General features: G+C 38.3%; 1 protein-coding gene and 1 non-coding gene across 3 annotated transcripts; both read left to right on the plus strand.

Annotated features, from left to right (window-relative positions):
• The first annotated feature begins 3,817 nt into the window (after positions 1–3,817).
• SNRNP48 (small nuclear ribonucleoprotein U11/U12 subunit 48) lies at positions 3,818–23,638 on the plus strand. Of its 2 annotated transcripts, XM_046005487.1 has the most exons (10): positions 3,818–4,005; positions 7,224–7,337; positions 7,585–7,645; positions 8,470–8,544; positions 13,747–13,935; positions 14,369–14,490; positions 18,254–18,339; positions 18,741–18,905; positions 21,570–21,622; positions 23,374–23,622. In XM_046005487.1, the coding sequence occupies exons 1-9, from the start codon at positions 3,853–3,855 to the stop codon at positions 21,616–21,618; spliced, it is 1,014 nt and encodes a 337-aa protein (XP_045861443.1). In that variant the 5' UTR covers positions 3,818–3,852; the 3' UTR covers positions 21,619–21,622; positions 23,374–23,622. The 2 variants fall into 2 exon arrangements, with proteins under 2 accessions (XP_045861443.1, XP_045861442.1); XM_046005486.1 differs by having other exon boundaries at positions 21,570–23,638.
• LOC123942906 lies at positions 23,358–23,469 on the plus strand. The gene has a single exon (XR_006818532.1). It is a non-coding gene; the product is annotated as a U6 spliceosomal RNA (small nuclear RNA).
• Positions 23,639–26,519: the final 2,881 nt, after the last annotated feature.

The raw sequence follows: 26,519 nt of genomic DNA on the forward strand, positions 1-26,519 counted from the left end.
ACTTTTGAAATTCAGACATTTGTCGCTAAATCAACACGACCTTCCTGAATACTTACTACGTCTAGTATTGGGCTACGTACTATGAGGATTCAACAGAATTTACAAGACACCTGACTTCAAGACATTTGCAGTCTGGGTGGGGACCGGAGACACATATAAAGCAATCAGAGGGACAACTTTCATGTATCAGCATTATGTATTAATATACTCAAACATTTTTTTATTGTGTTATGTTAGTCACAGTACAGTATGTCATTAGTTTCTGATGCAGTGTTCCAAGATTCATTGTTTACGTATAACACCCAGTGCTCCATGCAACACGTGCCCTCCTTAATACCCACCACCTGGCTCACCCATGCTCCCACCCTTCTCCCTTCTAAAACCCTCAGTTTGTTTCTCAGAGTCCACAGTCTCTCATGGTTCGTCTCCACCTCCGATCCCCCCCCCAATTCACTTTTCCCTTCCTTCTCCTAATGTTCTCCATGTTATTCCTTGAGTTCCACAAGTAAGTGAAACCGTATGGTAATTTACAAACATTTTATAGTATAGGTGAGAAAATAGGAAAGCAAATGAGTTGCTAATTGTGAAGAACAAAAAAGATCATATGTAAGATAGTACTTAAAATCTTGGAATTGGGGCGCCTGGGTGGCTCAGTGGGTTAAAGCCTCTGCCTTCGGCTCAGGTCATGATCCCAGGGTCCTGAGATTGAGCCCCGCATCGGGTTCTCTGCTCAGCAGGGAGCCTGCTTCCTCCTCTCTCTCTGCCTGCCTGTCTGCCTACTTGTGATCTCTGTCTGTCAAATAAATAAATAAAGTCTTAAAAAAAAATCTTGGGGGCTTTTGGGGCTTTGGGTGAAAAACAGCATTCATTTCCTCCTTGTCTTACTTACCTCCTTTAATTCTCCTTGCTCCCCTCCCAAACTGGAGGACTTGTAATTAACTTCATTCAGTAAGTATTAGGCTCTGTGTGCTACACATTGTGCCAGAAGCTATGAATCCCATGGTAGAAGCACATGGTGCAAAAATAGCCCTTGTAATATAAAAGGGAGAGGGAAAGTATGTGGTAAATGCTGTGTTGAGCAAAATGAAGGAAGATGTCCAGGCTAGAGCTAGGAGGCTGGATCAGTCAGCTTGGGCTGCCACAACAAGATGCCACAGACTATGTGACTTAAATTCATTTTCTTGTAGTTTCGGAGGCTAGAAGTCCAAGGTAGAGGTATTCTTAGGTTGGCTGCTGGTGAAAGCTCTCTTTCTGGGTGGTAGGCAGTAAGGGGCAGGGAAGGAGCTCTGGTATGTCTTCCTTGTCTTAGAAGGACTTCAGTTTTATCACATTAGAGCCCCATCTTTATTACCTCATTCAACTTTAATTACCTCCGTATAGTCCCTATGTCCAAATACAGTCACACTGGAGGTTAGGGCTCCAGTGTATGAATTGGTGTGGGGGTGGGGACAGTACACAATTCAATCTATAATAGGGGCCTAATCTAGAATGGGTCAGAAGTTCTCCCTGGAAAAATGGTGATTAAACAGATTAATAAGGGGCACCTGGGTGGCTCAATTGGCTAAACATTTGCCTTTAGCTCAAGTCATGGTCCCAGGGTCTTGGGATCGAGCCCTACTTCGGGCTCCCTGCTCAGTGGGGAGCCTGCTTCTCCCTCTTCCACTCCCCCTGCTTGTGCTCTCTTTCTCTCTGTCAAATAAATAAAATCTTTAAAAAGTAAAACAAAACAAAACAAAACCCATTAATAAGCATCAGTGTAAAGCAGTTCTTCAGGTTGAAAGAGTATACCCCGAGGCTATTGCCCAAGTTGTCACTAAGCTCAGAGGTGAGATAGGCTGTGTTCTGAAGAGATGACATACTTGACCTTGGCTAATTTTTTAAAAATCACTTATTTGACAGAGCACAAGCAGGAGGAGCAGCAGAGGGAGAGGGAGAAGCAGGCTCTCTACTGAACAGGGAACTCTGTGCATATGCATACACATGTGTACATATACATCTGTGGAAGCACATTGTAGTGAACCAAATCAAAATTAGCCAAGGTCAAAGGTGTCTGGGTGGCTCAGTTGGCTAAGTACCTGCCTTTGGCTTGGGTCATTATCCCAGAGTCCTGGGATGGAACCCTGCATCAGGCTCCCTGCTGGGTGTGGAGCCTGCTGCTTCTTCTCTCTGCCTGCTGCGCCTCCTGCTTGTGCTCTCTCCCTCTCTCTGTCAAAAAAATATACAAAATCTTAAAAAAAATAAAATCTTTTGATTCCATAGTGAACAAGAAAGTGAATGTATGGTAGGGATGCCAGTTGACAAATATAGAAGCCATGACAGTATTAGAGAATCATCAATTATGACTCCTAACATAACGACAGTTTCACTGAAGGACTGTGTGAGTTTGTTGGGGACAGGACATTCATATGGCCTCAAAGTATCATCCCTCAGAGGGAAATGGCCTGCAATCGAGTGATGTAACCATCTGCCTTTACCTAATGATCAAATTTAGCATTACTAATAGGAAATTTATAATATGTGCTCTGTATGAGGTGTAACAAAGTTACACACATCTCCTTGCAAAAATGCTTGAATAAAACCTAGTCATAAGGGGGAAAATGTTATAAGTCCAGAAAGAGAAACATTCTACAAGACAACTGGCTGCAGCTCCTGACAAAATTCAGTGACTTAATTTGAAAAAGAGGGTGGAGAGATGTTCTAAGGTTAAAAGAGATGACAGCCCATTACAGCTCATGGGTTGAAAAACTCATAATGAAATGGCTACGAAAGGAATTCGGGGGACACTGGGGAAATTTGAATATAAACTGAACATTGGATGATATGAAACTATTAGTTCTCTTAGATTTGACCATGTATGGCAGTTATGTGGGACAATGTCCTTATTCTTATGAGATGCATGCAGACATATTTGGGGGTTGAAGCAGCTGCAACTGACTTTCAAATTCTGGAAAAATAGTACGTGGGGCTGTGTGTTTGGAGAAAGAGAGAGAGAGAGAGAGAACACAAACGTGGGCAAATGTTAACAATTAATGAGCTGGAGGATGGCCATGCAAATACTCTTTTAAACTTTTCTGTAGATACAAACCATTTTATTTTTTTTAAAGCTCAGCTTTTTATTGAAGATATTTAAAGACGTTTAGTCAAAAAGACCAAAGCGCATGTCATCATGAGACTCCTCGGGTTCTTCTTTCTTTGCTTCCCGTTTTTTTCTCGGCAGCGGCAGACACTGGTGGTCAGAGGAGGACCTTGGCTGGTGCAGCATGAGCCGCTGGGGCAGGTCCACCAGCTCCTACATTGAGATGAGGCTCCCAATGCCAACACCGGCCAGGGCCTTTCCAAAGAAGCCTGGCCGGAAAGGTTCAGCATTTAATGAGGGCATTGATCTTATCCTCCGTGACCGCCACCTCATCCTTGTGCAGCATGAGGGTCAAATAGATGCAGGCGAGCTCCGAGGTGGAGGCCACGGTACGGGGAAAGCTCCTGGCGGGAGCTGCTGCAAGCCGGTGCTTGTCGCTGTTTGAGATGAAGACCTCATCCCAATTGAAGCTAGTGACCTAGCTTCATCGGAAGGACCGAACATCTTAGCCGCAGCTGAGGCAAGGGCGATATAAACCATTTCTTAAAAGTTCTGGGGGCGGGAGGGAATGCAGTTCAGGGAAGCCGGGGCTCAAACGCACCCGGGAGCAGTTGCACCCCTGGGAACACCGCTCAAAATGACAGCTCCGCCCTTCCCGGGCTTCTTCCTATAGGCGGTTCCAATCACGTGGCAGTCTGGTCCCTCCCACAGTTCCCAGAGGCCCGCGCGCGGCGCCGGCAGTTCGACTACTTCCTTCTGGCGGGTCGGGCGCGGCCATGGAGGGCGAGCCGCCCCCAGTGGAGGAGCGGCGGCGGCTACAGCAGGAGCTTAGCGAGTTCGTCGAGAGCTGCTGCCGGAGGCTGGAGGAGGTGACGGCGTCCCTGGGCTGGAGCCTGGATCGGCTGGACCCCGGGGAGGAGGCGGCAGAGGTGAGGGGGGCTTGCGCGCCGGGTCCTTTTGGGGGGCCCTCAGCCTGCGGTGTCCTGTGGAGGAGGAATCCGCGTGGGAGCCCCCTCCGGTCTGCAGAGCCCTGGTGGGCGCCCGGGGCCTGGAGCGCCCTTGACGCCTGCGGGCCTCGCGTGGGGCGCAGGTCGCGGGTGCGGAGCTCCTGCGGAACTTCGGTTCAAGGAGAGGGTGAAAATGCGGTGGGTGCGGAGGGGTGGCAGGTCTAGGGTTTATCTAGAAAATACGGGAATCGGCCTCAGAGTGCCGCTAGCGGAGGTGGTGCCCGTTTGCTTTGTCATGTGTCACATGGATGCCGCAGTTGCACCAGATTTGGTGTCAGGAGAGCTTGGGAGTGCACTTCCCCCTTTTCTGCCTTAAAATTCTGCACTTCTGATGGGACAGCATCGATCCTAGGATTATTGAGGGTATCACTAAGAGATGGTGACTAACAGCTCTTTTGAACATTAGAATTGCCTTAAAAAATGTAAGTAGGTGTATAAAAGTGAACAATCTTGATTGTTTGTGTTTTGGGGTGGGAGGAGAAGCAGCGCTTCAGTTTGGGATAATTCATGATCTCCAGTGCTCTTTCTGGGTTCATCACGCTGTAATAATTTCTCCCAGGTTTAAATTACATGACTGATTCCCTAAAGACACCTAAGGCGTGTTTGACTTATACACAGACAATTCACATTTATTGTATTAAAGGCGTCGTGGAAATTTTAAAATTTGTTTAGAGTGACGTTTGAAGCTATGAATTCTGTCGAGTGGGGCCTTCCATGCTCTTCCTTAACACTGTTTACTCAGCATCGTAGTAACCTGAAATTTCTTGGATTAACACTTAACTAGCACTTTGCTTATGCCACTTACAATACCTTAGTTACTTCGTTTAATAGTTATAATTACCCTGTGAGTGCTGTTAGCCACATTTTACAGATGAGAAAACAAACCCAGAGAGGTGGTAATTTGTCCAAGGACACACTGCTAGTAAATAGCAATTGGGATTTTGAACCCAGGCATTCTGGCTCCTGAGAATCTCTGTGTTGAATTGCTATGCTGCCTCTCTAAAACGTCTTTGTAAAATTCCAGAATTATGACAAATAACTCTGAGTGTACATCTAAATGCTACAGAACTAACGTCTGATATTCAAGAGAGTGACTAGTTTAAAAATCCTGGTAGGTGACATCCATCGTTCCTGGAATAGGTACAGTCTGCATAGTTAACGAAGCCTCACTTTCCTGCTGGAGGGTTGTTTTTTTCTTTTTTAAAGTTTATTTATTTTGACAGAGAGAGAACACAAGTAGGCAGAGAGGCAGGCAGAGGCAGAGGGGGAAGCAGGCACCCCGCTGAGCAGAGAGCCCGATGTGGGGCCCAATCCCAGGACCCCGAGACCACGGCGGGAGCTGAAGGCAGAGGCCTTAACCTACTCAGCCACCCAGGTGCTCCTCTGCTAGAGGGTTTTAATACTGAAGTTTAGCGAAGAGCAAGTCACAGGATCTATCGTAGAGCTTACTGTGTGGTGATAGTGAGGGGAAACCTAGAGAAATCAGCCTACATTACAGTGTGATAAAGTCTGTGAAGCTGTTTATTATAGGCTGTGGTAGGACAGTAGAGGTTTCCTGGATAAAGTGAATTCTAAGCTGGTTAAAGTGTGCTGAATTAGCTAGGGAAGCACAGAGGAAGCATCAATGGTAGGGAAGTCCAGAGAAAAGGGTGTGACCAGATCAGGAAACCCAAGGTGGTTAAGGATAGCTAAGCATAGACTGTAGAGAAGAATGATGGTGGGAAGGAACCAGATCGTAAAGGTCCTCGTGTCAGCTGTATTAAAGAATCTGGGTTTTTGTTGTTGTTGTTTAAATGAGGGCAGTGGGGAAGCATGGAAATATCTTAAGCCAGGCGATATCATATTTGCCTTTTAATAAACTAATGATTGCTTACATTGGAACACTTGCTATGTACCAGGCCCTGTTTGATGCTTTATATGTATAAACCCATGTATAATTTATTTAATCTTCACAATAGCTCTGTGAGAAAAGAAAAGTTTTTCCCATTTTATAAATGAGGAAACTGAGGCAAAGAAAGGTAAAATACCTTGACCAAGTTCCTAGAGTAAGTGGCAGACCTGGGATTCAGAGTAGCCGCAGTGTGGAGAATGAGAAGGACAACAGGTCTGGAAGCAGAGCAGTTAGGTTGATGTCCTGAAGTGGGGAAGTTACAGTGAGGATGGATTTTGTGGAGGGATTTCAGAGATACTTAGGGGTGAAAAGGGCTGGGTATTGATTAGATGCCAATGACAAGGAAGAGGAGACGGTTTTCTGCATGAGGAAACTGGGAGACATAAGAGGAACGGATCTGGGTCAGGAGACCAGGAATATAATGAATTTATTTTTGTTATATTGAATTGTTAGTGTTTTTAGTATAAGATACTTAAAAGAGAAACAAGGTCTAAAAATCTAGATTTTGGGAGCCATTACTCTATAGTGAAAATTAAAGCCATGAGATTTTCCAGTAAGTGTGTATCAAATGACAAAAGATCACTGGTTTGACTTACGTGAAACACCAACATTTGAAGGGGTACAAGTAGAACAAGGGAGACATCTTTAGAGAAGACCAAGTAGAAAAACTAGAGAGATAGAACATGAAGACTGTATCTGGATGACAGAAATGGGCAATTGGATTGTGACCTTCAAAGAGTTCAAATATTTTAAAGAGTCTGACATGTGCAGATTGTTAGTGACCTACTGACTGGTAGTTTGTAAACAAATCTTTTAAAGTTGGGCCTTGGAGAGGTGGAGAGGGGGCTATAAAGGAGAGAGAGATTGAGGGAAGTTTTTTGGTTTTTGTTTTTTTAAATATGCACATACATCACACCGGGCTTGGGAAAGAGGCCTCCAGAAGAGGAGATAAATGGATAGTACTGCTTGATCAAGTAGTAAACATTTAATGATTTAATCATTTGAACATTGTATTCCCTTGGGGTGCCTGGGTGGCTCAGTTGGTTAAGTGTCCGACTCTCGGTTTCCGCTTCAGGTCAGGATCTCATGGGTCGTGGAGCCCAGCCCCACCTGGGTTCAGTGCTCAGCAGGGAGTTCACTTGAGATTCTCTCCCTCTGCCCCACACATGTGCTGTCTCTCTCTCTCTCTCCCCTCTCAATAAATAAGTCTTTAAAAAAATGTTTCTTTGCTTCTCTTTCTTTTTTATAGGATGAAGTTGTGATATGTCCCTATGATTCCAATCATCACATGCCTAAATCATCTTTAGCAAAGCACATGGTGTCTTGTAGATTGAGGAAGCTGGGCTATACCAAAGAAGAAGAGGTACCTTATATTTATTATGTATATGTCATGTAATTCATGTATGAATAAATTCAGAAGATTTGGTGGGTGTAGTGTGAAGTTTTCTGACATAAATTCTAGTCATTTGTGGGGTAGAATGGTATTTGTCTAACTGCTAATTTTTGTAAGAAATACTGAAATGATAGTAATCTCTTGTGTGTTCATGTCAAATCTTAAAATAGGCAGTTATTGGTTACAAATACTAACTTCTTTGTTTTTACTAATTTAGGATCAAATGTATAATTCTGATTTTTTCTATGAGAATGTGAAGATACCTTCAATAACTTTGAGTAAGTATTAATTTAATAGATTATATTAAAGATAGTATAGGCATTGATACTTCATTTTTGAATTATCAGAAGAATGGACTCTTTATAAGTATGCTTGTGATTAAGAAGGACATTTCATACTTTAAGAGAATGTAAGATTAATTAATGTATAGCGAAACTAGTTTGCTTAATCTGGAATTTAGAGACCAGGCTTATATTAATAGGCAGTGAAAACCCTTCAAAGCTTTGTGCAGTAAGACAGATACCTTCCTTCTTGGATATAACAAAAATCTGGCCACACAACACAGTTTGCAAACTGAGGCTGGAAATGTGTTGCAAGTGGTACATACTCGGAGGTTAAAATTCCAGGCTCTAGAATCAAATGCCCCTGATTCAACTCCTGGTTTTGTCACTAGTAGATTTGCGACTTTCAGCAAGTAATTATACCTTTTTGTTGCCTGAATTTCTCCATGAAACGGGATGATGATAATGCACCTTTGCGCTGATTGAATGTTGTAGTATACGTAAAATGTTTAGAATAGTTCCTGACACTTAGCAGGAGTCAAAAAATGGTAGCTGTTACCAGTGGCTAAAATTCGTAGTAGCTACTACAGTATGCCTGATGGTAATGTTTTCTAGACTGCCTGAAATCTAGTTACTTATTGGGTTCTAGCTAGATTGAAAAAATTCTGCATTCAGATTACCTAGGCAGCAGTGTAGGTTTTTTCACTTTTCAGATTCTGGAGTTTTGTCAGTGTGCCCAAAGAGCTTGGATAGAAACAAGTTAATAATGTGATTGTGGACACTGATGATTCATATTGTGTTTATGGGTGCTTTTTTGACAGATAAGGACTCACAATTCCAGATAATTAAACAAGCTAGAACTTCAGTTGGAAAAGATGGTGATGGTTATAATCAAAGTAAGTGGCATCATAGTTTGAGCTAATTAATGATTTGAACTATTTTTGTCCCATAAGCAAATGTTACTAATTTTTAAGAAAAATCTTATGGAAACAGTTGCATGGGGAAAGTTACATTTTATATTTAATATTAGATCAGTGTGTTTAGTGTCAGCTTCATTTGGTAGATATTTTCTGCTCAAATACAGCAGAGTATTTGAGCAGCTTTAGCTAGTGTCTTAGCTAGGGATTCATGCTTTGGAATCACCTGATAGGTGAGATTACCTTGTAGATAATTTTTATTAGGATTATTAGGTAACTAAATTACGTTGAGAGTATCTTACCCTGAGATTTGCTCTCTCTCTTGAGAATTAGTCCCTTGTTAAATATAAGAATGTTGAAATGCAGTGTAAAAGGACAGGCTTATGCTAAAAGAGAGCCGTCTTCACAGTTGGCCCTTCAAATAAAGTCCAAACACAAAGTTTTACATAGAGTGTCAGAAAGTTTGTGGATCCCTTCATACAAAGCTTTGGAGCTGGGTTAAGAGTTTCTGCCTGGTACTTAACTTCAGCAGAGAACAGGTTAGAATTTTTAAGTATGAGCTTTTAGGAAATGAAAAGAAAAAACAATCCATTGGAATGTTAATAGCATTAATAGATTTATTAACTAATAGAGTTAATAGATTTAATAGATGAGTAAATAGGGTTAATAGATTTCTGAACCTGGGGATAACATGTAGCCAAAGCATGACTTTGCTTTTCTTACAAGGATTTCTGAGTTGTCCTTGAACCTTCTGAAGGTAGCTTTCTCTGGACATACTACCTTTTTCCCCCTCTCATTATTTTTCTAGCTGAATTCTATTCATTAAATTAGTCCAGAGTTAGGATTTGTTTCTCCCTTGTTGAAATTCAGTCTTTACCCATTGTTCTAAACCAGTATCTGGACTTCATCTTTTTGTAAGTTGTACTGTGGCTTCAGGAGGAGCTCTCTTACCTTTAGTGTACATTATAGTGGTTCCATACCACAGACAGAGTGATCTTTCTTGTATTTCCTGTTTTAAAGGTCCCATTTTTATGTACTTTGTGCTAAATTCTGGGTGGTGGTGGTTGTTGTTGTTGTTTTCCTTTCTTTGAGGGAGACATTTGGCTCTTATTTGAAAAGATTACTGAGCTGTGATCAGTCAGTCCTTTTTTGGGCTCCTATTACTGATTCTGCCCCCCACTCCTGTTTAGTTAATGAGCCAGTAAAAACTTAGAAGATTTTTGCTATTGTTTTTTGGAGGGGTTAATAGTTCGAGGCCTTTTTTGACCTAACTAGTTAGATAGATTTACTAGATGTATTTTGGAGTTGAAAGACAACTGGGACATCATCTAATCCAGTGTCTTTGTTGAGGAAACACACCCTGTCTGAGAGTAATAATAAGGTTTTTGTGTGTTTATTCTGAAGACTATCAATACTTTAGTATTTGTAAAAGAGATTCTTTATAGTTATTTCATGTATTCATTTCTTTTTCATAACACACTTACATAGGCTGGACAACTACTTTCCCCTCCTGTTAGGTGAAGAAATAGATTAACACTCCTTTGCTAGATGATAGCAAGGTTTGCTAATGACTACGCTGGATTGAGAACCAAGTTTTGGATTTGGTACATACTCTGAACTGAGTTATTCTGTTTTCTGACAGAAATTGCATTTAAGTGAAATTTATGGACTAGGAATCACTGCTCAAATATATTCATTATTTATTATGTCTGTTACAATTAAGTAGAAGAATACCACAAACTTTAAATCTGTGCCTACTCACTGCTTGCTAATATTAGCACTGTTCTTTGTTTATTCTGGTTTGTGTAAGCCTACTTTAAAGAAACTAGTTTCTTGGCCTGGTACAAATGACAGCTTTTTTGAGGTTTTGTTTCCTTGTCTCTGGTATGAAACTATCTTGTAGTGTTGTTTAGGGTAATGGAAATAATGAATGCTAAAACTAGCTCTAATAATTGGCTGCTTATGTGTAAGCTATTTAATTTCTAAGCACATTAATGTACAGAAAGTGATTTTTAAGATAATGAAATGGTTGAGAATTTTATATATGTGTGTAATTTAGAGAATGTTCTCAAATTTTTTTATTTATATGACTGAGTAATAAGGTAGATTTGGACCTTGAGTTTAGTTCTTTACAAAAGTGAAGAATTACTTTGAATAAGTAGTTCTTTCAGTAGAAAGTTAAGAGGAACTTTTGTTTTGGCACTCTCTTAAATTAAGATTTAACTTAAGAATTTCGTTATATGATATGATCCTCTTTTTAAAACTTCTTTTCATTATTGTGTAGAGTTCTACTGTTTCTCAATAGACCTTATTTTTGTGGCCCACTTGTGTGTTAAGAGATTTTAAAATCTAATAGCCAAGAACAAGAATCTCTTAATATCTTGCTAATTTATTTACTTTGAAGGAAGAGTGACTAATACGAGCAATTTTACATTTTCCCATTTAATTAATATTTTGTTTGTCACATACTAAATTATACGTTTTTTGATGAGTTATATTTATGTTTCCATTTTATCACTCATACTGGGTCTCCACCAGTGTATAGAATTCTCAATTCATTTACCTTTGTGAAAGCTTGAAACAACCATTAGATCTACTTACTTATTTTCAGATATAATTACCTTCGTTAATTTTATAACCAGGATGCTAATTTTAATCATAAACAGTCATTTTATATTTAGTGGTTTATCTTTTTCCTTCATTATTATTTGCTGTACTTCAGTTTCATGACATATATTTGAATCATGGCCATGATTTGAAGATCAGTGCATTATACTAAAAGAACCCTCAAGAGAATCAAGTAGCATGGTATTATACTAAAGAATCCTCAAGAGACCCAAGTAACAGATTAGGCCTAATCTGTTCCTACCACTTGTGAGACTTGGGCAAGTCATTTTACTTCTGTGGGCCTTAATTTCTTTTTCTGTGATATTTGGAAATTGACTCTGTATGAATTCTCTGTAAAATTCTGAATTTGTGGCTTTGAACCAGTACTTTTAATGAATATTTAATATTATATGGCATATGTTTAAGATGCTCTGTCATGGCAAAGGTGACTAAAAAAAGAATTAGAGTTACTGAAAAGCTAGATTAGAGTTTCGGTTTGGGTGATGAAAAAGTTCTGGAGATGGATAGAGGTGATGGTTGCAAAACAGTGTAATGTGTTTGATGCCACTAAGCTGTACACTTAAAAATGCTTAAATGGTACATTGTATGTAATGTGTATTTACCACAATTTAAAAAAAGCTACTGCAAAAAAAAAAAATAGAGGATCATAGAATTTAATATGGTTACAGCACATTCAGATATACTTCTAAATCATATAGAAGCTTATATTTGAAAATTTACTTTTTATGGAAATGTAAGCTTATTTGTGTTTTCCTTTTTTTTGTCAGAAATATCTATATGTTCTCAATGATGTGAATGCAGTTTGTTGTTTAACTTTTCCTGTACTTTTTCTTTTTCAGTAATTGGGGTGAGTATAAAGAGGAATTAGGAACCTGAATATACTCCTTATTAAAAGATATGCAGTATCCTTTTTGCAAATGATATCCTTTTAAAAGTATCACTCAAATTTCTAAACTTATCTTAACCATTGTCAGAATATTATAATCTTTGGAATTTTAGTTGAATTTCAAGGAATTTAAGTATCAGTCTTCACCATACAGAAATTTCAGATGAATAAAGACGACTCCAGAATATTTTAAGGAGGAAATTATATTTCTTTGTCTAAAAGTAACAGGCAAAGGTTTATGTGGAGCTTGTTTATAATGTATCAGTATTTTTTAATCTTTGTATTTTTCTACCAGCTTTTTATAGCCTATATTCAAAGGAATTAGGCTTATCAAAGCTAAGTCATTTTTATAGTACAAAGTTAAATGTTTTAACACTTGCCTGCATAAAAAGGCTTTTCCAAGTGTCTACCAGAATTAGAGTGAAATTGATCGACTTGAAAGGAAACCCTTCTCCACTAATTCAGAACCCTTTGACTAATACAAATGACCATGTATTGTTATCCATGGCTGTTCACAAACTCATATTCAATGTAGCACTCCTCTTAATTTTTAGACGAATGTAAAGTCACCTCTTCTTTGTGTGTTGTAGTTCTTAGTTCATAGTTTGCTCTTATTTTAATTTTTCTTTTGCCTCTTTACTTAGGAAGTCAATGAGGTTAGACTTTATCAAATGAAAGTACTGGGAAGAGCTACTGATCTTACCTTGTTCTATGAACCAGAGTTATTACTTTAGGGTAGCTTAGGAAACATTAGTACCTCCTGTTCATTGTTTGCATCAGTGAATAATGAAGGCTAGAAAGAATTGTTTTAAAACAATTGCTTTATTTACAGTTATAATTTTTTTATTTCTTTGAGAAAATTTGAATCTCAAAACAAAAATTTTCTTCAATGTTTAATACATCATTTCAAGGTATTGTATTTACTTTCTTTCATTAATGAACAGATTTTAGAAAGTTCTGTGACTATTGGGGGGGCACTCCTGTTAACTTTTTTAAAATGAATTTGGTTATGCCAATATGCTTCTTCAGAAAATTAAAAGTTTGGTTTTAGTTTAATCTGTCATTCTCTGGTCTGGGGAAGTTTGGGATTTCTGCTACTTAAAGTAATTGTGTTTTGGTCCCTAACTCTGAATCATTGTACAGTTGGGATATATTTTGAATATGGAACACCTAATGTGATGCCTCATATAAAAAGACATTTTTTACACATTTTTCATACTTCCATAATTTATTTTCAGAAGGACTACAATGTGTACTACATTTTTTCTCCCACCTTTTATGGGGAAAAGCATATAAACAGAAAGAAAGTTAATATCTACTTTTATAATATTGGTGGCCTTCTAAAAATTGTTACCCAGGAAGTTTTATGAGCAAATTATCTCATGGTTATTACTGCCTGCCTTCATGGGATCTGTCCTAACATTGTTGAAGAGAATAGCAAAGAATCCACATACATCTTTTCTGTGGATATAGCATTGAGGATAAAGTCACTGTTTACCATTTATCACATAGATGGATATTTTGTATATTAAGGGATTACTATGAAAACAGTTGTGTTAATGTTGCATTATTACAGCGCATGTTTAAAGATAAGGAGTAGATTTTAAGTCCATAACGTATTCATGCTTCATGTATTGTTTATTCTTGTGGTTTTATTTTTACCTTAGGGATTTATTCTTCATTACCTGTTGAAGTTCCTCTGAATCACAAACGGTGTGTTTGTGATCTGACCCAAGCTGATCGTCTTGCCCTCTATGATTTTGTAGTGGAGGAGACGAAGAAAAAGCGCTCTGATTCACAGATTATTGAAAATGACAGTGATCTCTTTGTAGACTTGGCTGCCAAAGTCAATCAAGGTTTGAGATGAATACCATGTTTTATATTTCTTAATTGTCATTTCATTCTTTGTGTGTTACTAAGATTTAGTTGTCAGACCACTTTGAATAAAAATAGGATGGTTTTGCATTATCTGATATTCACATATATGTTGTTTACTCAGTGTGTGACATTTTGCTCTCTGACTTTTACATTAAGTGTACCTTCCTTCTATAAAATTGTTACAGCTGTGCTTGTCCTTTAATCTTTGTACTTTAACAGTCTTAGCTTCAACTAATGGCTAGAGAAAAGGAATGGTATAAAACAGCCTATTTCTATAATATGGAACTTTTTAGGATGTTTTTAGATGCATGGAAACATGTCAAAGTATGGGATTATTGTGTTCCTTCTTTCTGCTAATTCATAAGAATTTAAAAGCTTCCAAGGATGTAATTTATTTTACTCTTTTATTAGATAATAGTCGAAAAAGTCCAAAATCTTACCTTGAAATCCTGGCAGAAGTGAGAGATTATAAAAGAAGACGCCAGTCCTATAGAGCTAAGAATGTTCACATAACCAAGAAATCCTATACGGAGGTAAGTTTTATGTACTCTTTTAGAGCTTTGCTGAGAACAGAAATTTCCCTTAGATAGTTATCTAAGTCTGCTCTGTGGGTTTCCATAGTTCCTTAGAGGTTATCTGAAAGAAGGTATCTTTAAGGTGGCCACACCTGATTTGTATTTGCTCCATTCCTTTCAGATCCACTGTGCCAGGCAAAGGCTTTTCAGGGTACAAAAATCTTATGTGAAGAGGCTGTACAATCTTTAAAAAATACCAACTTTTGAGAAAGTAGCATTATGTCACAATAAAAGCGTAGATTTTGGCCTTAGACCTGTGTTAGAGTTTTGATCCTGCTGTTTATCATTGGCTGTTTGGCTTAAACAGCTTATTTGAACATTTTAAGTGTCAATATTTTTCATTTTAAACATTTTATGTAGTCTTTGTAGGGTTGTTACACGAATTGATTGAGAATGCATGCGGATACAGAAATTGGTCAACAAATAGCCTTTCTCTTTTCCTTACAGAAATTTTAGCATGCTTCTGTGTGCTCTGCTAAGGATTTGGGCTTAAAAAATGTCTGGCATAAATTATTTATACTTTAATCTCTGGATACATATCTAGACTTATTTTCAGAGTTCCTTTAGTGGATAGAGCTGGTGAATTTTTTGGTACATAACTTACCTCACCCAGACTCTACAAATAATTTCCTCATTGAATCTCTAAATTCTTACCACATCATTTCTTACGTCTCTCTGTGATTTCTAAGTCTGTCCATAATCTGGCCTCATTTCACTGAATATTTTCTTTTGCTCTAGTCAAGAGTGTCTCTTAAACTATATCTGATTACACATATTTACTCTTATCTTTGTGTCAGGATAACGAGTTGTTTGCTCACCTGAAATGCTCTTTGTTGTTGCTCTTTTAAATCTCGGTAAGTTTAAGGTCCACTGTCACCATGAGGTGCTCCTTCCCTGGTTGATTGCTGTTATGCGCTCTGTACCACGGAGCTTGGTATTTAAATCTTCTGCTGTTCCTTTTATAATTAAAATACATGTTCTAGGCTTATCTCTTCCAGTGGAGGTCTGGGACCATGTCACACTGCCTAAGTATTCTCATAGTCCCTCAAGTACTTGGTGGTTCATCAGTGTTTCTTCTCCAGTCTCATTACCTTGTAATCAAAGTTAATGTTAGGAGTGTTCTTCACAATTACATATTAACTTTTTATTGTGGAAATATTCAAACATATGCTAAAGTGACTGGAATAGTCTCATGAACCCTTTTGTCCCTGTCACTCAGCCTCAACAATTATCAACATAGGACTTTGTCATCTTATTTATGACTTTTTGTCATCTCACTCACTACTTCCCATTCTCTCCTTCCTCTGCATTGATAATTTTGGAAGCAGATGAGAAATACCTTTCATCTGTAAAAACTAAAGTGTTTACAAATCTTTCAGTGATTTATCATATTTCTGGTCATGGCTTTGTCAACATTTTACCTCTTGTTTCATTCATATCATCTAAAATTTTTGTTTGCTTTGGATTAGAACCTAAACTTTGTTAGATTTTAGAAAAAAAATTATTGCTGCCTGCACTCACTATGCATAACACTGCTGTTGGGTAGGTAAAGATAAATGGCACACAGCCCCTACCCAGCAGGAGCTTAGTATAGTTTAACAAGTGAAACTTCTTTCAAAATACAGATTGCATTAAGTGATAAAATAAAGTGAGCTCAAAGTATGTGGGAGAGAATAGCAATTCTTCCTTTAAAATATAAGATTGGTATACCATCTTTATATGTCTTCTGAAAATAAGCTAGTATACCAGCTTTATAGAGAAGATAGCATTGAAGGAATGGGAGAAGCAGGAATGGTAAAGCATGTCTGTTCATAGCCTCTTTCCTGTGTGGTGAACCTGGAAACTGTCCAGTAACATTCGGGCCTCGTGGAGCTCATGTAGAGCTACTACTAGTCTGGAGTCATGTTGGGCTACTCTGGAAGCGTTAGAGCTGGGAGTGGGAATGTAGGGGTGTGTGTGTGACTCATGTTACATGTCTTAGATTTTCACAAGAGAGTATGGTAGAGGAGGGAACTCGTGGGTAAGGATATTTCAGGTCAAAGGGCTAGTGTTCTAAAAACATATAAAAGAGCAGGAGTTTTCCAGAGACCCATCAGTAATCCAAGGTGCCTAGAGCTTAGAGTTTCTGAACTATGCAGTAAGAGAAAAGGCTGGTTTCAATTACGTGATGTAGTAAAAGCATGAAGGCTTCAGAGGCTCTATTAAGGATTTTGGACATTGTTCCATTTTACTTTGGGAGCCATTGAAAGTTTCTTTAAAGCGGGGAGAAACTCAGTCACTATATAGTGACTATATAGTGTGTGTCTTTGAGATTGCCCCTTGTCCCCTGTACCTTCTGTCTGTCTGTCTATCTGCGACAGATAACGACTGGGGGTGGAGGGTGATGAAGGCGTAGAAGGAGAAGCCAACTCCTCACTGAGCAGGGACCCTGATGCAGGACTCAGTCCCGGGACCCTGGGATCATGACCTGACTGAAGGCAGATGCTTAACTGACTGAGCTATCCAGGCGTTCCCCCCTGCATTTTTAAATTTAAATTCAGTTATCCCTTGTACCTTCTTCTTCTTCTTTTTTTTTTTAAAGATTTTATTTATTCATTTGACAGACAGAGATCACAAGTAGGCAGAGAGGCAGGCAGAGAGAGAGGGAGGGAAGCAGGCTTCCTGCCGAGCAGAGAGCCGCATGCAGGGCTCGATCCCAGGACTCTGGGATCATGACCCGAGCTGAAGGCAGAGGCTTTAACCCACTGAGCCACCCAGGCGCCCCCTCCCCCGTACCTTCTTAAAACACTTCCTCAGTAGGCATGAGGGAAATGTAAGCTATTTTAGTTTCATCTGTGCTCCCAGGTGACCAGCCCTATGCTTGTTGTTTGCATGGATAAATAGGAAAGAAAAAACTTCCAAGTCGTTCTGAGAAGTTAGGGGTTTATATAGTCTGTTAGGAAAGTATCTGTGAAGTGACTGAGATGTTTTATATTTTGTCGATCATCTTGACTTAATTATAAAATTTTAAAAAATGTTAATTGTAAATAATGTCAAATATACAAATAAGTTGCAGAACTAAAAATAGTATAAAGAACTCCTGAATATCCTTTACCCAGATCACCTGTTGTTAACATTTTGTCCCATTTGCTTGTCATTTGTACTCTATCTGTACGTTTTTCTCTTTTGCATCACTAACTGTACATTATTTTTTTTCTAAACTATTTGAGAGGTAGTTACCCCATGATCTTTTTGTAGCTAAATACTTAGGATGTACTACTTCTTCCTTTTTTTTTTTTTTTTTTTTTAAAGGTTTTGTTTATTTATTTGACAGAGATCACTGGTGGGCAGAGAGGCAGGCAAGGGGGATTGTGAAAAGCAGGCTTCCTGCTGAGCAGAGAGCCTGATTCGGGACTTGATGCCAGGGCCCTGGGATCATGACCTGAGCTGAAGGCAGAGGCTTTAACTCACTGAGCCACCCAGGTGCCCCTAGTATATACTTCTTAAGAACAGGGATAGTTTTCCTAACATAATCATAATATAGTGGTCAACTAGCGAGTTTATCAATAATTACAGTACTTTCATCTACCATTCATATTCCAATTTGACCATTGACTTTTTATGTTCTCTAAATTGCTCATGTCCCATTGTCCATTCTGATTGTTAACAGTGATTTTTCTAGCTTTATATAATTTTTTGAAAACTCTTTCTTATCTGAAATTGGGTGCTTCTCTCCCCTGAGGTGATTCGGGATGTCATAAATGTGCACATGGAAGAACTCAGTAGTCATTGGCAAGAAGAGCAAAGAGCAGAGGATGATGCTGAAAAGTATGTCATGGTGTTTTACTGGTGAAAATACTCTCTTTTTAATCTGTTGCATTATAATTATTTAACTAAATTTTAGCCTTTCCAAGACCATTAATAATAGCACACCATAATTCATTAAAATGCTGAAAGTGTTCCATGTTGTCATTGCTCAAGATTATTGTACCAGAGTTTTTCTGTTGACATAGCTCTTTGACTGTTTTGGAGAGACAAATATATTAGTGAGATAGAAAGACATAAAACACAAGGGCTATATTTCTTTGCCCTCTCATATAGAATATAAGGTTATACCTATTTATATTGACTCAATCATTGTTCTGATACAGAATATTCAACTTTAAGCTAGTGTGTCTGTGTGTGTTTGGTGGAGACTAGTGGTTAAAACTAACTGTTCTGTGTTTCAGGAATGAAGAAAGACGATCAGCTTCAGTAGATTCCCGGCAGTCTGGTGGAAGTTATTTGGATGCTGACTATTCACGACATAGAAAGGATCGGAGTAGGAGCCCACATAAACGAAAAAGAAATAAAGATAAGGATAAAAACTGGGACTCGAGAAGAAGGAAGGACAGGTAAGTCTAACACTGCATCATCTGATGTTGAATTGTTTACTCTTGAAAGGTAAATAGATCCTTTTGTTGTAGACAACATTGAAAAAATGGGTTGTAAGAGTAAACTACAGTAAGGAGAGTAAGTTATTGATGAGAATTCTTATCATTTGATTTTAGTTCAAGTAACCATAGCTCTGGTGGCATAGTTCTCTATATGCCTGATTCGATATGGGTTTCCCTCTTTTACTCCTTGTTTCCTAGCAAGGACATAGGAAAGTAATGTCTAGGTAGGAAGGTAGGTAGGACGTTAACTCTATAAATTAGGTGTTTGCCTAGATCTCTTTTTTCTGCTCCTTCCTCCTTTTTCTTGTCATTTCTTTCTCCTGCTAATTCCTGAGTTAAAGGGTCTGTAGGGTCAGAGAGAAGATCCAAACTTTAATATCAAGTCAATTTTGTCCTTGTTAATATCGCTGATAGAATTTTGACACCTAGAAAGTTATGAACTAATGGTGAAATAATAAATTTGTATCACTTGCAATCTATTCCAGTAGTCCAGCTGCTTACAGGGCATCTGCATGGATCTCAGTGTTAGTGAGAACTCTTTCTCGTACTGACCCTCTTTCCCCAGCATTCCCTCTTCTGGTTAATGGGACAGCCATCATCTGTTCACCTAAGTCAGAAATCATGGAGATATTTTAGTTGTTTCTTTTTTATTCCTGCCATCTGGTTAGTTCCTCATTGCCGTTAGTTCTACCTGAAGGTACCTTTACGTGCACCTCCTTACTGCTGTCCACCTGGGAAATAATAGTCTTCATAATTGTTCTAACCATTTGTAACCTTGTCCCATATGGAGTCATCCCTGCTTGACTGCCTGAGTGAATTTTCACTCTTACAACTCTTCAGGGGCAAAATCCACATTGTTTAGAATGGCTCCCAAGACCACCAGCATCAGGGCTTTTGGCTACCCATCCTTGTTTTTGCCACTGCCCCATGAAATAGTGAATTATGCTTTAGCTAGCCTGAATTGCTTAAATAGTTTCTCATCTGTACTGTGCCACATTTATGCCTTTCTGTGTCAGGTTCTGCTGCCTAATTTTTATTTTTAAAGCCTGCTTGGGGGCGCCTGGGTAGCCCAGTGGGTTAAGCCGCTGCCTTCGGCTCAGGTCATGATCTCAGGGTCCTGGGATCGAGTCCTGCATCGGGCTCTCTGCTCAGCGGGGAGCCTGCTTCCCTCTCTCTTTCTCTGCCTGCCTCTCTGTCTACTTGTGATCTCTCTCTCTGTCAAATAAATAAATAAAATCTTTAAAAAAAAAAAATAAAGCCTGCTTGGTCTTTTAAGACCCAGCTTAGTCATTTCCATGAAACCTCTTATCACTCATTAAGGCAGAGCTGATCTTTCCGATTTTTGTCAGCATTCCGCCTACCACGTTTTTTTTATTGAACTTAAGTTATTACTCTCCCTAGTAGACTGAGCTCCTTGAAAGGCAAGTCCATCTCTGATTTAGTAGTATACGCACAGTATTTGTCTAATAATAGCTTCTCAAATGGTATGTTGTCCCTCTCTAGGGCCGCTGGTGATCAGGAATTAGTAATGCTTATTGATTTAATAATTTTGTTCATCGTACTGTCCTTCAGTTCGTAGGTTTAAAGCTGGCTGTGATTTAGTCCTCTTATAAAAATGAAATATTTCCTTAGTAATCCCTTTGATTCATGTTATGAATGATATTTTGTAATAATTATATACAAATTAACTTAATTATCAGAGTTATTACGCTCTTTTACTGCTTTCTGGTTTGTTAATGCTTCTTCCATTGAAGTAATTTTTGGCATCTCTGAACAGTTTTTATTGACTTAAATACATTAGCTTCAAATGTAAACATGAAATAATTTGCTTTTAGAGAGGATATATTTAGAGTTTAAATAGTATTAGTAGGAAATACTTCTCAAAAGTACAGGGTTGGTCTTAATGAATTGCATGGACTTGATAGCAACCAGCATAAGGATATCAGACAATTTTTGAATTCCGTCTATGACTTTATGACTCCAATATTTTATTTGGAATAAATTCTCTGGTCCTCATACGTATGTATGTATATATATATTCAAAGTCAGTTTTTTTTTTTTTTTTTTTTTTTTAAAGACTTTATTTATTTATTTGACAGACAGAGATCACAAGCAGACAGAGAGGCAGGCAGAGAGAGAGGAGGAAGCAGGCTCCCCACTGAGCAGAGAGCCCGATGCGGGGCTCGATCCCAGGACCCTGAGATCATGACCTGAGCCGAAGGCAGAGGCTTAAACCACTGAGCCACCCAGGCGCCCTCAAAGTCAGTTTTAAAGCAGAACTCTAAAATGCAGTTTTAAAAAAATTCTCATTTTGCTTATCCCCATGTCAGTTTTGTTCTTTAGTTTTAATGATTCATTTTCCATATTTACTCGTAAAAGAAATGATTGTTTAGGGTATCTGTTTGTCTTAGTTGGCAGAGCATGTGACTCTTGATCTCAGGCTCATGATTTCAAACCCCACAATGAGGGTAGAGCTCACTTAGTTAAAAAGAGTATTCTTTAGTTCTGACTGTATCTTTTCATTTGTTCTGAAGTACATTACTGGTGAATTACTATTTTAAAATTCTGATATTAAGATGTCCATCATTTGTAATACCTTTTTTTCCACTCCTGTCATTTCAGGGATGGGGAAAGACATCATAGTCATAAAAGGAGAAAGCAAAAAATATAATGAGGTATTGGTGCATGTATTAATTATGCTTACGTCATGATAACCAGTATGACAGCATTTTAATTACAATTTCTTTGAGGAGAGTGTTTATATGACTTGTTTAGTGCTCAGATCATTAATTTTCAGTAAGTACTTATGTTTCAAACCATGAGTATATTATTATGTCCTTTGAAGTCGGTACTTAAACTGTATAAATAATACACAAACACATTCTCATTTTTAAAAATGAAACCTTATAGCTAAGGTTAACATCCCCTTGGAACCACAATCTGTAATCCCTGTGGCCACCTCAGTAACTACGACTTAACCACTGCACCGGTGAAATGTAGTAGGGAAAAAAACCACCTAAATATCTGTCAGAAGGGGAATGGCCTGGTTAAATAAAATATGGTATAGTCATGTGATAGTTTACTATATTGGATTTAAAAGAAATAAACTTTATAATAACATGGATAGATCTCAGAAACATAATGCTAAGTGAAAATAGCAAACTGCAGAAAAATATATACAAGTTATATTTACGTACAATATAATACTGTACATTTTCTCTGACCATGTATGTATGTAAATATATTTTTCAAGGTTCAGAAGGACCAATACCTATCTCATAACAGTAATTATTTGTGGGAGGAGATATAGATGGGAGAGATACGGAATGAAAACCAGGATTGAGAGGGTGGTCAAAGAAAGCTTCAGCTTTATCCACAATGTGGTGATTTTTTAAAGGCATTCATCTTTCACTTGTTAATTAAAAGTAGATTTTAATTAAAATTAAAAATATACTGTCATTGCCTTTATGTAAATCATCTTTATTGAGGTACTGTTTATATAAAATAAAATGCACCCATTTTAAGTGTACATTTCATTTAATTTTGACCAACTTATACCCCAGCCAATGAAGTCGTCACCGTGATCAAAATAGAGAACACTTCCATCACCCCCCAAAATTCTCATACACCCCTTTTACCAATTTCTCTAGGCAACCAAGATCTGGTTTCTGTTGCTATGGATTAGATGTATCTTTTTCAGAATTCACATAAATGGAATACTGTAATACGTACCTTCTTCCACCCTACGTATTTTTGAGATTGACCCATGTTTTGTGTGTCAGTTGTCTTCTCCTTTTTGTTTGTAGTATATTTTGTTGTATGATAGGTCACTCAGGTGAAACTTGGCCATTAAATGTTAATCACCTCCTGTCTAGTAACAATATTTGGAATCTTAAAAACTCAGGGTGAAGATTCCAAGGTGGGTTTCAAATAGAAATGAAACTTAAAATAAGTAACCGACAGTGACAGAAAGGTTGACTGGCTTTAGATCAGATTGGCTGTTGGGTTTTAGGTATAAAGAACAGCTCTCAGATTTATTAGTTGGAAATCAACAGTTTACCTGTCAATATGAAGTCTTACTACTGCTATTGTACTTAATTTCTAAATATATAAAATTCAGATTTAAAAATCTTAAGGATTTGGTGTTACATAATGGGGAACCATGCGGAATTGCTGCTTTTGTAGGTCAAAAACCATTTGAATTCATCAGCAGTTTTATATGTTGTAACTTAATTTATTGTTTTGTTTTTCAATGTGATTTCAATGATTTTGCTGAGTGGGAGAAACTAAAAAGTGAGATCGGAAGGCATACTTGGATTTTTAGTAGAAGAGAGAAATAAGTGGAAAGAAGTATGTTGGTGGACTTAACGAAAAATTGGAGAGGTGGGAAGAGGAGATCATCTAACCAGAGTGCTTGCTTCAACAGTACATGTACCAGAATTGGGAGGGTACAGAGAAGATGAGCATGGCTCCCGCGCCAGGATGAGAAGTAAAATGTAACCAGAGTTCTTTACAGATTTTTAAGTATAATACCAGCTATTGCAAACTATCCAATAAAATAGATTTAGATGGAAAGAGGCTTTGTTTGATCCTTGCACTTATTAATTTTCCATGCTTATCTCTTTGTGTTTTAGACTCCTTCACTGGATTACCCCTTCCCTCAGCCCATGGTAATCACCACTGCACTTTCTGTCTCTATGAATTGACTACTCTAGGGGCCTCATAGAAGTGGAATCAGAATTGTGTGTGTGTGTGTGTGTGTGTGTGTGTGGCTTATTTTACTTAGTGTTTTCAAGGTTCATCTATGTTGTAGCATGTATCAGAAATTCATTTCTTTTAAGGCTGAATAATACTCCATTGTGTATATATTCCATATCTGTCCATTCATCTGTCGGTGGGCATTTGGATTATTTCCAACTTTTGGCTGTTGTGAATAAGGCTACTGTGAACATGGCTGTACAGAGATCTGTTTGAGTCCCTGTCTTCACTTCTTGTGGATGTATGTCTAGAATTGGAATCGTTCGGCCATAAGGTAACTCTGGGTTTCATTTTTTGAGAAACCTTCATAGTGTTTTCCACAGGGCCTATACATTTTACATTTCTACCAGCAGTGCAGCAGGGATACAGTTTCTTAACGTCTTTGGCAATACTTGGTATTTTCTGATGTTTTTTATGTGTGTTTTTGGTAATAGCCATTCTTATGGGTGTGAAGTGGTATGGTATCTCTTTGTGGTTTTGATGAGCTCTTTGTAATAAACATGTTTAGTTGTCAGGAAACACTCTGAGGTATAAAGACTAGTATTTTCACCATTTTAGACATGAAAAAATTGAAGCTCAAGGTAGAGCTGGAGGCCTGGTCTTGGCACTCTTGCCCCAGGGTTCATGCTCTCTCAGTACGTCCCTCTTGTATTATAATTACTTACTCACAATTGCTTGTGTCTCCAGCTAGGTTTTAAAATTTTTTGAAAGTAAGATATGTTTATCTGAGTTCCCAAAGTGCTTAGTATGATTCCTTGAATGATGTAGGTGATAAATGTTTATGGATAAGAAAATTCAGGCATAAAAATGCTTAATTATTTTCCCAGCGTCATACAAACAGTGCAACAAAGACTGGAATTAGAGCCCCTGCTCTTAACCACTATACAGACATTTATTTATTTATTTATTTATAAAGGTGTTTTTGTTTTGTTTTGTTCTTTTGTAAGTAATCTCTACGCCTGTCATGGGGCTCGTACTCAACCCCAAGATCAAGAGCTGCATGGTCACTGACTGAGCCAGCCAGGCGCCCCTAATACAAACTATTATTAACTGTGGACACGTTTGAATGGACTTACATCATGGTAGCGTCTACCATTTCATAACAGTCTTTGCATTATCCAACAAGTTTTCTGAACTCCTTTGTAAAATCTGAAAAAATGAACATTTCCCACCTATCATTTTGTTAAATTCAAACTGATTCATAAATAAACTTGCCTTATGTCTTGATACCTATTAATTATATACCAAAGTTCATTGCAGTGATCAATTTTATGTTTCACATGAAGACCTAAAAATCAAAATCTCACAGTACCTTGTGAAAGATTTTATTTATTTATTTATTTATTTGTCAGAGAGAGAGCTTGCACAAGCAGGCAGAATGGCAGGCAGAGGCAGAGAGAGAAGCAGGCTCCCGCCAAGCAAGGAATCGGATTCAGGACTCGATCCCAGGACCCTAGGATCATGACTTGAGCTGAAGACAGCAGCTTAACTGACTGAGCCATGCAGGCACGCCAAAATCTCACAGTACCTTCAAAATTAAGAGTCCTTGACAGTTAAATGTGAGGTTTTTGGAAGAATCTTAGCCAACATAAGGAAGTTGGAAGCAGCTGAGGAAAAACTGAAACCTGCTCTGTCCCGCCCACTGCCTCCTATCTCTCCTACTCCTCTTAAAGAGGATGTGGGTACGGTTTTTTAGTCTGCCACAGGAGAACAGCACTTACGCTGAAGTTTAAGGGAGAGGCATTTGCAAGCAAAAAGAAGTTAAGGCAACTTCTCAAATATTTAGACTGGTCTTGGTTGCTTTAATTTACATGTTGTCAAGGTGGCTACTGTGCAGAGGCCAGGGCACTGATTACATTCAATGGGAACCTGAACCTGTCACTCAGATTTATTAAGTAGGTCAGTGATCTCCAAGTCTTTGTCACTGTGGAGTAAGGCTGATGGGTGTTAATCTTGAGCCTTTTAGTGAAAGTTAGTTGTCAAATGGCAAATTCTACATAAAATGTTTTAAGTTGGCTTTGAAAAAAAAATTTTAAACACCTATATGTTATGTTGCACAGAAGTATTAATACCATGAAAGTGTGTGTAAGGTCTTTACTCCTATCTTTGAGGACACTTTCTTTTTATGAATTTATGAATTTGTGAATTTGTGTAGGTCCAAGAGTTCTGGTGTGAAGCTTTGTTGCATTGAGTGTAAAAAAACAAAATCTATTTGTAGTTTTTGAGTATGTTTATGGGGTTAATTTCTTTTTATGTAGCCTGCTTTTGAGTTGTTGTAACTGAGCCAGCAGGTGTGTTAATTACGAAACTAAATCTCACTTACTACATTTGCGGTTGTACTTCCTACTCTGGTCATAGATTTGGGAGTTTGGTCTCAGGAAAGTCCTTACAGCTTTTGGATATTTGGATTGACACCAGTAATTTCTGTTGCTCCTTTTCAGGAAAGAAAAAAATTAAGATTTGTCAGATTCAAGGGGCTACAAGTTGGATTCATCTTTACTGAGTAAGTTGAGTCAGTTTTCCATCCAAAAACCCAGTATGGTCACCTAAGAGAAAGGATGCCATCATAAAATAGAATATAAACTTCAAACTTAATTGTAGTCTTTTGGTGTAGTACTAAAAGGCAGGAAGGACTTCCAGTTTAAAAAGTCGCTAGGCGGGGCGCCTGGGTGGCTCAGTGGGTTAAAGCCTCTGCCTTTCGCTCAGGTCATGATCCCAGGGTCCTGGGATCGAGCCCCGCATCGGGCTCTCTGCTTGGCAGGGAGCCTGCTTCCTCCTCTCTCTCTCTCTCTCTCTCTCTGCCTGCCTCTCTGC

This window comes from Meles meles, chromosome 5, assembly GCF_922984935.1.
Source record: "Meles meles chromosome 5, mMelMel3.1 paternal haplotype, whole genome shotgun sequence".
Classification (NCBI taxonomy): Eukaryota; Metazoa; Chordata; class Mammalia; order Carnivora; family Mustelidae; genus Meles; species Meles meles.

What these genes read in the sequence shown, in the direction of transcription:
- SNRNP48 (XM_046005486.1), top strand. Translation starts at nt 3,853, where the DNA reads ATGGAGGGCGAGCCGCCCCCAGTGGAGGAGCGGCGGCGGCTACAGCAG. An exon ending in CCGGGGAGGAGGCGGCAGAG is followed by an intron (nt 4,006 to 7,223) that starts GTGAGGGGGGCT and finishes TCTTTTTTATAG; the next exon opens with GATGAAGTTGTGATATGTCC. An exon ending in TGGTGATGGTTATAATCAAA is followed by an intron (nt 8,545 to 13,746) that starts GTAAGTGGCATC and finishes TTTTTACCTTAG; the next exon opens with GGATTTATTCTTCATTACCT.